Source organism: Gossypium hirsutum, chromosome D11 (genome assembly GCF_007990345.1).
Source record: "Gossypium hirsutum isolate 1008001.06 chromosome D11, Gossypium_hirsutum_v2.1, whole genome shotgun sequence".
Lineage (NCBI taxonomy): Eukaryota > Viridiplantae > Streptophyta > Magnoliopsida > Malvales > Malvaceae > Gossypium > Gossypium hirsutum.
Genome location: NC_053447.1, coordinates 6,670,520 through 6,682,200, shown reverse-complemented (window position 1 = coordinate 6,682,200; position 11,681 = coordinate 6,670,520). Strand labels below are relative to the sequence as shown.

Here is an 11,681-nt window from a genome sequence, read left to right as displayed (position 1 = left end):
TTTTGTTATGAAATTAGTGTAAAATTCACTTCAGTCGGTCGTACAAAACATAGTTGCTGTGAAAAAGCCACCACCAAATCCAATCTCAATTTTTTTGTCTCAGTCCTTGTCCGTATAACGATTAACGACTACAACTCTATTCCTACGTGCACCCCATCCTACTCCACTTCAACATACATTCTTCATTCCTTTCTTAACTCATACAGTCCGTCACTATATATACACACACATTTTCGTAATACAACTAAAAACAAGGAATTCATTAATGGCTTCACCCCCACCGTTTTCATATGGCGTGATGGGAGGACCTGTTACCGCCGCCGAATTTGACACCACGCAACACTCGCATCCTTCTTCCTCCATTGACAATGTCAAGCCAAGTTTAATACTACTACTTTTGATCCTTGCCGTAGCCCTGCTTGTTTCCGTCTCTCTTTGCCGCCTCCTCCGCCGGCATTGCTTGCGTCACCTCCCACCTTCATCTACCTCCACTATTACCGTCGGTTCCAGCCACCGCATCAGTCCCGAACAATCACCCATGACTTCGTTGCTCGATTCTCTTCCTCTTTTTACATTCTCTTCTATTTCTCGCGGCTCCAACAACGGGGATTGCGCGGTTTGTTTGTCGAAATTCGAAGCGCAGGATCAACTCAGGCTTCTCCCTCTTTGTTGCCACGCGTTCCACGCTCATTGTATCGACACTTGGCTCACTTCCAACCAAACTTGTCCTTTATGCCGCTCTCAGCCCTTTGCTTCCGACTCCCATCTCAGGAAGGTTTTGCTTCAGTCTTCCAATACTTCAAGTGCGATTGGAATTGGCGGCAGCGACAGTTTCCGGCTCGAGATTGGCTCTATCAGTCGCCGTCATCCAGGCTCCGACTCCGGCGAGCAGAGAAGGTCTTATTCCATCGGCGCTTTCGATTATATCATCGAGGAAGAATCGGAGGTGAGTAGAAATCAAACGCATCGAAACGTGACCGACAAGGAAGCGAGTATCCCGGCAGATGTTAGTACTGGAAGGAGTTGGCTCAAGGAATACGATAGGCTGTCGTTTTGTTTATCGTCTCGTGCGTCGTCCTTTCGTAGCTCAGGAAGGTACTTAATGGGGAGCAGTCGCCGAAGCGGTAGTATCTCCTCCGTTACCGGAGATTACGACGTGGAAGCCAATCGCATTGGCGAGGAGATCAGCGAAATGTTTCGTTGGTTCTCAGAGATATGAATCCAGGTAAGTGAAGCCACCTCTTCTTTTACCGTTTGATCTGCTGTAGAATAGCGCAGGGAAATATTGCGTACGTTTATGATATGATTCCACATTTCATCTTGAATTCTAACGGGATTTTACTCTGGAGTAGTATACTAATTCTTTTATTGGTACTACTTGGCGGGGTCGGTAATTTTCATATACATTCTATATATTACTAATATCAGTACTATATATTTACATTTTCTTTTGTACATATAAGCTAAATTATCACATTTTATATATGGTGAAATAAGGTGGTGCCCCAATTTTCGTGATTAATGGATCATGTTTATTGCTCTTTGGTAGTGAGAAGCATGTATCCCACATTATTTTAATTTCGTTGGGTTGGTGTTTTTTTAGAATTTAACCCATATATTCACATAATAAATTGTAAGTGAAATGACAAAAAAAAAACTTGTTTTTTAAAGTTTAATATTTAGAATTTTAAAAATAAATACTTGGAATTAAAGCTTGTATTCTTCTATTCTATTGATGACAATGGGAAATGGCATGAATGAACAACTCAACGATGTTTTGGTTTAGGTTTAATTGCTCCTTCCAAGTCCCAACCAAAGCTAATGAAAGGTTTTGTTCATAATTATGGGTTTAGGCAGAAGATCATGTGCTCTTTCAGATGAGTGGAGTCGTTGAATGACAGACTAGAAAATTCTTGGTTGATTTTGGATAAGAAATCCATTGTTTTTATTTTTTATTTTTACAAAAGTGAATCTCTCCTCCCTAATTCTCTTCCTTAATGAAAACAATCCAATATCATAACTCACAAGCAAATCAAGTTTGAAGACCAACAAAGAAAAAAAGTGTAATAAACCAAGACTGAAAGATAGAGGTTCTTTATTTTTCTTCTTTTAAACAAAAAAGAAAAAAGTGGTTCCCCTGTAACTGCTAAGTGGTTAAGGTGCAGCTGCTTTGCTTTCCTTTTTCTTTTGTATTTCATTTAGGATATGATAGAAAGAAAAAATACTTAACACACTATCTCTCAATACTCTGGCTCTCGATGGTTAATTAGTAGAGTGAAAAGTGGGAATATATTCGTTTAGGTGCAAAATCTCCAGCATAGTGATTTGAGCAAATTCATTATGTCAATCAAATTTGGTTCAACAGCGAAATGAATAAATAACTAAAGGTAATAATATAGTTAAACAACATAGCACTTCTGTGTCCAGCATTGCAAGGAAATGCACTTCGACTATAGCACCCTTTCTTCTGCTTTATCCCTTCACCGCGATCTTCAAGAACGAAGCTAGAATTTGTCCCACCATTACTAAAAAGAACACACCAAAAGAAAGGACCTTTGTGGAACCCAATCAAGCCAACTCCCACCTCACTATGCGATTTATTTCTCAAAACAGTTAAGCTCTTCTTGTCTTTAACAAGAACATTTGCAAAGGCTAGTGATGGCTCTGTATATTTCGATTGACAACCCACAATGTGGCCGGTAATCGTGCCAATTGTAGGCAGCTCTACACCACAGTTGGGAGCAAATACTTCAGTGAAGTCATCCGTGGGTGGTTTACAGTTTACAGCGCTGTTCCCACTGCAGTTCCCCTTGCATAACTCGACATATTGGAGGGCCATACACCCAAGACCGGGATTATCATTTAGTCGTTCAAGTTTTTGAGCAGTTCTATTCTGGTTAATGATCTCAACAAGATCATTTGCAGGGTTTCCTGAGGACAAGCAGCAAATACAGGCCAGTTTTATAGAAGTTCAGTATACCGAAGAAGACAAATATATTGCATCGGTAGGTAATGAATATAACTGCAAACTAAATACATTGGATTATGCCCTTTACACCATGTCTCATCATTCAACCATAATGGTTATGTTTCATGTTTTGGGAGATAGAACACCCTACTAAACCAATGTCCTACACAGAATCAAAAGATTAAAGTCAGGTATATCTAGCCACAGAAGCATCTAATGTAGTTTAACATGAACCATAATCATTTAAATCGAATGCAGCCTTGCGTGCCAAAGAGTTGATAGATAAAATGTTACAAAGAGGAGAGCACCCATGGTTCGAATTTCTTATCTATAGCATGAGTAAGAGAGAGGGTTATAATCCTATTAACAGGCTCAATGTAGTCAAATCAATGGATGCAGGCTGCAAGTAAAAGTTTAGGAACCAAATGGCTAGCTGTTCTAGTATCTCAAAAAGGCAACTTCTTCAACCCCTAATATAGCTCTTAATAAAACGAATGGACACATTAGTTTCTCCTTCTATTTAAAAAGATTGGAGATAGAGAGTAATCTAGATTCATGAGCAAAATTGATGAATGATGATAGATTGCCTAATAATAATTTGAACATAGATTGGTAAGATTGATCGAAACTCATAGAGAATACATCTAAGAATTCAAGGTATCAGTGAACAAAGGTGAAGAAACGATTAAAACAAGTTACCAAAATAAATGATCTTATAGAAATGCGTGATCTACATGATGATTTCCCCTCTTAGCCTAACTCTTGCTTGGTCTTATCTTGTTTTTCTTTGAATCTTTCATAATGATAAGCTTAAAATATCTTCATGGAAGTAGCCAAATTCAGCTAATACATATACACCATTACATTGAGGTGTAGTTGCCCAAGCATTGGTAAGGCATGTAAGATATTTTAACACTGCCAATAGAGAACATTGTGGCAAAGAACGGAGATTTATCTGCTAATAATAGAACTCATTAAGAAAAGATAGGTACACCGTGAACTGCTTAAAGATGTGCAAGTTCCAGCTAGACCCAAACAATCAAGACTAACTGTATAACCCCAGAGTTTGGTCGTGAAGCTTGGCACAAGTTGTAATTGAATCTATACATATTGACAATGATACATGGAAGAGATTATCGGGACTGATAACAATTCCATTCCGGCTAAAATGGTTTCCGTAATGTACGTGTTGGGGTCCAGTGCATCGGTATGAGCACTCTGTCCTAGCTGAAATGCGTGCTGATTTGCTAAGGCAAGTTGTTTAGAAAATCGTACTTTTGTACCCCTTCACTCTACGCCGGGTTGCTTAAAAATCCAGGGAATATGAAAGCATAAATATTGCCTCTCAATGGAGTGAAGGTTTTGTTACTCTTGGGGATTTTTTAGTAGGAAATTGCAGCTGAATAAAACAATGTCTTCACTTTCGCAAACCCATCCGCCAAATAGAGAAAGGACTATAATTTATAATGACTTTGAATGTCCTACCAGGCTATCATCTTTCAAAATATTTTCCAAGCATCCAACAGAAGTTGCAGATTAAAAAGAAAAGGTACAGATAAAGGTTTAATGTTAAGTGTTAAGAAAGGTAATGTTTTTAAGTAAAACAGCTAGATATGTACAGTAAGTGTAGTTTAAAAATGAAAGAGTAGAAGATGTAATAATTAGAAGGGAGGAAAGAGAAATGTAGAAACAAGTTACCATGGTGCTTGGAACAAACAAGGGTTGGCAGATGTAGATGACATAATAATAGGAGTGGAATCCAGTCAGGGAAACAGAGCTTCTTCTTCATCATCCCCTTTTAAGACCAGCACTTGGTTATACCTTTCTTCACAAAGATTAAAAGGGAAACCCTAGTAGTTCCAGTTGAAAAAGGGTGGTGGTGTTTTCAATGACAAAAGAAATTTTTAGCTTTTTAAGTGTGGAAGATAAACAAAACGGGAATGAAAAGAAATTTGCGGGAGAAAAACAAGTGAAGAAAGAAAGGGGATAAAGTGCACCGAAATCGCAGAGATTAAGGAGAAAAGATGGGAAGGGTGGGTCCCAGTGCACCAGTAACCGTTGATTTCAAAATGTTTAGATTAGTGTGTAGATGCAGAGGAATAAAGGGGGACCCACCCACCACGAATTGAATGATAAATTAAAATTGGAAGGTGGCTCGTCAGTCCTTCGATTGAGTTGGCTGTCCTTCCCACTGTGGATACCTTTCTTTTTAGTAGAAAAAAAGGACCAAACACAACACTACATTGCCCTAAAATTATTGGGTCATTCCTTGCAAGATGCTACTGACTGGTTTTTCATGACCAAAAAACGAAATATTGTTTCTCTCCTTACAGATTTAGGTTGTTGTCATTTCACTTGTTTCCAATGCAGATTCTGCTTATTTTTCCTTGTATATCTACTTCTCTTCCTACGCTTGCTTTCTTATTCAGTTGGTGTGATTTCTTGGTAGATAATTCATTTTGCTATCCTCATATTCAGCATGGTATTCATATCGCTCGTATTCCTGAATTTTTGGATGGTCTCATTAGGGGTATATTGATGCTGTATGTTTATTGAAAATTTTGGTTTCATTTGTTGATTCTATAGCTTCCTGATGAATTTGTTCGTGTCAGTAATACTTGTGTATGCAAGTATTGAATACAGGGTATAATGATGAAACTCTTTCTCTTGTATGCTTTATTTTTATTCCTCAATAGCATAAGTTATGTATTTTCAGAAGTATTTGACAAGAGTGGCATCTTTGATCTTTATATGCTTAATATTTATTACAGGGATGCTGCAGGGCAGGAAAGATTCAGGAGTCTTATTCCAAGTTATATTAGGGATTCCTCTGTGGCTGTCGTTGTCTATGTTGTTGCAAGTATGTTACCATCTCATACTTTATTTATTGTTAATTTGCTGAGTAAAATTGGCTGAAGTTTGCCTACTTTAATTTTAATGGTGTAGGCAGGCAGTCCTTCGTAAATACTTCAAAGTGGATTGAAGAGGTACGAACTGAGCGGGGTAGTGATGTAATCTAGTTTACAACTGCTTTGGCTTTTGGCTGTGGCCATTAAGTTGGTGTGAAATTGAAGGGCACTTATGGATACAAAGTTTTTCCTAGATTCTTGCGGTTAATATTCACTGTTTGATTTCTGTTCATTCCTTGTGCATATTGTGGTTGAAGGCAAGTCTCAAATAGAGGAAGCAGAAGCCAAGGCTCGTGACTTGAATGTTATGTTTATTGAAACTAGTGCCAAGGCTGGCTTCAATATCAAGGTAAACCATTGGTACCCTATTATCAACATTCCTAGAAGCATTAGTATAGACAGTATGCTAGATGCCAATGAAATTATTGTGAACTCAATGTTATGTTGGCATAATATTAAGGAGTTACACTAATCATCTAATCACACAAAGTCTGATCAGTTGTTTATTTGTCACTTCTGCATCATTTCCTTTCTTTTTAATGGACGCAACATTTGATAAAAAAATGTTTAATTTCATCTTCAGTCCTGCATGATGATTAATGCAGCATTGGTTGATGTTATCTCCTTCACATGAGTGTCCTTTTCCACCTGCATTACTGAGCAATCTGTTAGAGTTCTCACTATCTGTCTGATCTGTTTAAAGGCTGTATTTCGGAAGATTGCAGCTGCTTTACCTGGAATGGAAACACTTTCTTCTGCAACGCAAGAAGACATGGTTGATGTCAATCTTAAGTCTACCAATGCAAATGCATCTCAATCACAGCAACAGTCTGGAGGATGTGCCTGCTGATTAGCACATCATTAACCTTGACTCTAGTTTTAGAGGTTTACATTTATGCTCCAGTGATCCTACAGAAGTGTTGTAAAAAAATTGCCCTTCCCTTTATCTGTAGCATCGGGCTTTTGGGTTTAGTTGTACATTTAAGGACATAAACCTGAGAGAGGAGATTGTGTTATGATAGTTATAGGCTAGTCCTAACCTGCCCTATATAATGTGATATATCAAACAAACATTAGTGCCAAATTTACATACTGTTAGTCATCCATTGTTAAAGAAAATGGGGAATTGAAAAATGCTTCAGATTAGGGAATTGTGTTTTGTAACTGGGTGTTGAATTGTTGAGTGATGCAGTGATACCCTTTCTTAGTTCAGAAAATTATTGTAAGTTTATACCGTTTTTAGATTTCTCCAAATGATAGCAAGAAGGGGGTTTTCTTCTCTCTTGTGGTGTGTTACTTGGCTGAATCACCATCATGGGGTGATTTCTTAAGGATAGATTGATTGATGGGCAAGAGTTCTTCAACTAGTCCTTGGCATTTGATTTATTTTTTACATTACATTACAGCTCTCTTATCTTATGTTGTGAGTTACTGAAACTGGAAGCAGAAAAATAGCATATATATAGCATGGTATTATTACTCCCATTCCCTAGTCCGGTAGCGAGAGAGAGATAAGTGAGAATGTGAGTGGTGGTGAATGGTGATCGAAGTCCTCTGCAGACACCACACCAACATCAACCTGTTTATTTTTCGTAGGCTTGTATTTTATTCAGTTTTCTTTAGTTGACTTTCTCTTTTAGGTTTAAATATGCCACTAGTTTATGTACTTTTTGAAAATTTAGAATTTAATTTGTATATTTTTATTTTCAGAAATTTAATCTCTCTACTTATCAAATTTCAAATTTTAGTTCATTTTAAAAGGAAAATATTCACTTGGTAGTCATACAACTAAAAAATTGACATTGTAATAAACTTGAATTTAACAAAAAAAAATATAGTGTTAATAGTTGGACTTGAATTTTCAAAGTTAGACTAAATTCTTGAAAAAAATGTAGGGACTAAATTCTAAATTTTTGAAGATTACAGGGACTGATTAGAATTTTGACCTCTCTTTTATTACGGTTAGGACAAAGCAGATGTCAATGGAGGTTCTATTCGTCGTTTGCTTCTACTTTTTGTTTTCATTTTGCATGTAACATATGCACCCTAGTCTCCGTCTTTAGAAGGAAACTACTGGTGGCTTTTACTACTTTTTTGTTTTTATTTTAACAAGTAAAAACAAACAAACTTTTTAACCTTTTGTTGTGCAGGATAAGAAAGCAAAATCTAAACCAAATATTATTGGTCAAATTCTGCTATTAGACCCCTGAATTTTGTGTGAGTTGTGGATTTAGTACCTATAATTTAATTTAGTCATTTTCAATCCCTGTACTTTTGGAATTTGAAAATTTTAGTCCTAACCCAATGGTAACAGTTAAATCTATTTGTTTAAATTATGTCATTAGTCCTGTATTATGCGTAAAGTTATAGGTTTAGTCCAAGCTCACTAATTGAATCATTCTCAATGGCTATATTTTTTTTAATTTCAAAATTTTAGCCTTAATGCAAACAACAATTGTTAAATCTATTAACCGATTTTTTTGAGTAATATGCGAAAATAACAAAGAGGCGTAGCATTACGCATGTGATAATACGTTGGATACATCAGATTTTAAAAATAACGTGACTTAAAGAATTTAATAGTTATCGACAAACCTTTTCAAATTCTAAAAATATAGGAACGAAAAATAACGAAATTGAAGTACATATATTAAATCCACAACTCACACAGAGTACAGGGTCTAATAGCATGATTTAACCAATATTCTTAGACCAATTATCCGGAATTCCTGTGCTTTTTAAAATTTTATAGGGTTAAATATATAAGTTATAATACATTTTTCTGATAATTTACAAATTCAATTGTTAATATGAGTAAATTTTTTTATTAAATTTAAATTTATTATACTGTTATCGTATTTTTTATTTTAAAATATTAAATAAAATAAAGATTGAAAATTATAAGAAATTGGAGCATATTAATGGAGTTCTTTAAATTTTATACTAATTGGGATTAATGAAGTGACGTATCTTTCGTGTAATCTTTAAATTTTATACTAATTGGGATTAATGAAGTGACGTGATATTTTCTTTTATTTCTTTGGGGGAAAAAAGGCCAATCAGATACGGACTCAACCAGATCAGTGTCAGATAAATTTATTTTTGTCCTTCATTTGGGACAAAAAAGGATAGAAATGATTTGACAAAAGCTGTAACTCATATAAAACTGAACTTCTCTTCCCTTCCAATAGGAATACATTACTTAGTCGGAGGGGCGGTTGGCAGTAGCCACTTCCCCAAGAGAATTAATTCAAGGAAAGGATATTCTTCCTTTTTGTTTATTGATAGAGTTCCACCGCGTCTTCTTCAACGCTCCATGAACGGTAAGCCCTTTCTTTCCATCTTTTCCACTTTGTTACTCCAGTTACTTTATTGGGTTCTCATCAGAATCAAATTTGAACGGTTAGAATTTGATTTGTATGACTCTGAACTGATAAGATTCCTTTTTTCTTATTTCCTTTCTTTTGTGGGGAGTAGACTCCATCCTCTTTTTTTTCTTTTTCTTCTGTCGATTCATGATGATATGATTCTTTACCACTCAAGGTTTTTTTTTTTGGTTAGTACAAATTTGGAATATGGCACCTAAAACAAAGTTGAAATACTGTCTGATTTAGCTTGCTTTTCTGAACATCGCTTAATTTTACCCAAATACTGGTTTATATTGCCCCTAGCAAATCAGTTAATCTCCTTTTTGCACTGATTTATTGTAGTCGGTTGAGGACTAAATTAGATAAGCAATTACTCTTTTAAAATAACATATTTTTGGGTTTTAGTTTTATGTTTGCTTTCTTGTGTTTTCCAGTATCTTATTGAAGTTTGGTAATATAATCCAGGGAGGATTAGTAGATTATTGTAACTTTTAAAATAGTTATGTTTGAGAAGGTTTTAAGAATTGGGATTAGATAAAAGTATTGCTTACAATTTGAGTTGCATTGAATTACAGATAATCTAGAACAGATGTTGATCCAGGACGAAAATTTAACGGACCGGTCGCCATTTCTTAAACTCAGGCGATGGCAGTGGTGGCTTTTGGTGGCAATCAACATTTTGTTCCTTATTGCAGGCCAAGCTGCTGCAGTTCTTCTTGGGAGATTTTATTATGATCAGGGTGGAAATAGTACATGGATGGCAACTTTTGTGCAAACGGCTGGCTTCCCAATCCTTTGCATCCCTTTAATTTTTCTTCATCCATCTCAGAAACTGGAAACGTCAACTTCTTCAACCTATCCTTCCATCAAGATTGTTGCTTTGCTCTATTTTGTTCTCGGATTACTCGTAGCAGGTGACAATATGTTGTACTCTGTTGGGCTGTTGTACCTCTCAGCCTCTACTTATTCCCTCATTTGTGCCACCCAATTAGCTTTCAATGCAGTTTTTTCGTATTTGCTTAATTCACAGAAGTTGACTGCTTTAATCCTCAACTCTGTGGTTATCCTCTCGTTGTCTGCTGCTCTGATAGCAGTGAATGAAGATTCAGATGGACCGTCAGGAGTTTCCAAGGGGAAGTATCTGGTTGGCTTTATCTGTACCCTTGGGGCTTCTGCTCTTTACTCTCTTTTACTCTCCCTTATGCAACTTTCGTTTCAGAAGGTGTTGAGAAAGGAAACATATAATGTGGTTTTGGAAATGCAAATTTATACATCACTTGTGGCGACATGTGTTTCGACTGCGGGTATGTTTGGGAGTGGGGAATGGAAAGGATTGCAGGATGAGATGAAGGGTTTCAAAAGCGGAAGAGTTTCGTATGTGCTGACGTTGGTTTGGACAGCGGTAAGTTGGCAGGTATGTACTGTTGGGGTGGTAGGGTTGATTTTCGCAGTGTCGTCCCTCTTCTCCAACGTGATCAGTACTCTATCATTGGCTATTACACCTCTAGCTGCTCTGCTAGTTTTTCATGACGAGATGAATAGGGTGAAGGTAATTGCTATGCTTCTGGCGCTCTGTGGTTTTTGCTCTTATATTTATCAAAATTATCTAGATGATACAAAGGCAAGGAAATCGGAATCACAATCACATACTGATGATGTTATTCGGGAAAGCCATCATGTATAGTTCTTCCTCTTGCTAACTTGGTTCCAATGCATTCAATTTACTCTCATAGAAAATGGATTGGATTGTCTTTTATCCTTTTTTCTTTTTTTATTTGGAATAGGAAATAAAAAACAAAATACTGTAATTGCTATAGTGAAGTCAAGTCAATCTCTGTTTTTCCTTTACATTCAGACTAGCTTGTTTACTGTGGAATTATTTCTCATGTGATTAGCAGTTTAAAGCTATTCCATCTTCAACTTAGGATTTGAATAAGACTTGTGAATTGTTTTATTATCATTCTATTGCATAGCATTAGTTTGTGCTAAGATATTTAAAATTGAACTAATTAAAGCATATTATATATGTAAGCATTGAATAAGCAGCACATGCATAGGAGGTACTTAGAAGTTAAATCAGAATAGGAGCGACTGATCTGTGCAATGAAGAACAAAATGTTGTGAATGGGTGGATGATTTTGATATATAGCCATGCAATATTGATATATCAATCATAGGGAAAGTGCCTTCAAAACAGACTGGAAGAGATGCTTCTACTCGCATTGCCAAGGCATAAGTTGACGTTACAACCATGCATTTCAAGAGACCAAACCTTTTTAAAAATAATAATAATAATAGTGGATTCTGACAAATGTGAGATTTCAAAAAACTGTTGGCAATTGTATCAAGCAAGGGGCATTGTAGCTCATTTCCAACAGTACTTACGAAAATTTTTCACTAAAAATATTATTTACTGGAATAGTTTAAAAAATGTAA

At 36.2% G+C, this 11,681-nt stretch overlaps 3 protein-coding genes and 1 long non-coding RNA gene across 6 annotated transcripts; 3 read left to right on the top strand and 1 right to left on the bottom strand.

The window, feature by feature from the left end:
- Positions 1 to 262: 262 nt before the first annotated feature.
- Positions 263 to 1,405, top strand: LOC107923383 (E3 ubiquitin-protein ligase ATL4). The gene has a single exon (XM_016853590.2). It carries the CDS (start codon positions 266 to 268, stop codon positions 1,217 to 1,219), a length of 954 nt encoding a protein of 317 aa, XP_016709079.1. The 5' UTR covers positions 263 to 265; the 3' UTR covers positions 1,220 to 1,405.
- A 906-nt stretch (positions 1,406 to 2,311) lies between these two features.
- LOC107923384 (uncharacterized) lies at positions 2,312 to 4,976 on the bottom strand. The gene is made up of 2 exons (XM_016853591.2): positions 4,667 to 4,976; positions 2,312 to 2,931 (listed from the first exon to the last, which is right to left on the bottom strand). Exons 1-2 carry the CDS (start codon positions 4,758 to 4,760, stop codon positions 2,348 to 2,350), a joined length of 678 nt encoding a protein of 225 aa, XP_016709080.1. The 5' UTR covers positions 4,761 to 4,976; the 3' UTR covers positions 2,312 to 2,347.
- Positions 4,977 to 5,129: 153 nt separating this feature from the next.
- LOC107923392 (uncharacterized) lies at positions 5,130 to 7,280 on the top strand. 3 transcript variants are annotated; one of them, XR_001691575.2, is made up of 5 exons: positions 5,130 to 5,307; positions 5,740 to 5,828; positions 5,915 to 5,955; positions 6,135 to 6,226; positions 6,581 to 7,280. It is a non-coding gene; the product is annotated as an uncharacterized lncRNA (long non-coding RNA). The 3 variants fall into 3 exon arrangements; XR_001691577.2 differs by having other exon boundaries at positions 5,149 to 5,357; XR_001691574.2 differs by having other exon boundaries at positions 5,149 to 5,612.
- Positions 7,281 to 8,943: 1,663 nt separating this feature from the next.
- LOC107924561 (probable purine permease 11) lies at positions 8,944 to 11,199 on the top strand. Its single transcript, XM_016855070.2, has 2 exons — positions 8,944 to 9,200; positions 9,821 to 11,199. Exons 1-2 carry the CDS (start codon positions 9,194 to 9,196, stop codon positions 10,927 to 10,929), a joined length of 1,116 nt encoding a protein of 371 aa, XP_016710559.1. The 5' UTR covers positions 8,944 to 9,193; the 3' UTR covers positions 10,930 to 11,199.
- Positions 11,200 to 11,681: the final 482 nt, after the last annotated feature.

Excerpts from the sequence above, each read along its gene's own strand:
- LOC107923383 (XM_016853590.2), top strand. The coding sequence starts at position 266 with ATGGCTTCACCCCCACCGTTTTCATATGGCGTGATGGGAGGACCTGTT.
- LOC107923384 (XM_016853591.2), bottom strand. The coding sequence starts at position 4,760 with ATGATGAAGAAGAAGCTCTGTTTCCCTGACTGGATTCCACTCCTATTA. Across the intron at positions 2,932-4,666 it reads TGTTTGTTCCAAGCACCATG|GAAACCCTGCAAATGATCTT; the intron begins GTAACTTGTTTC and ends GCTTGTCCTCAG.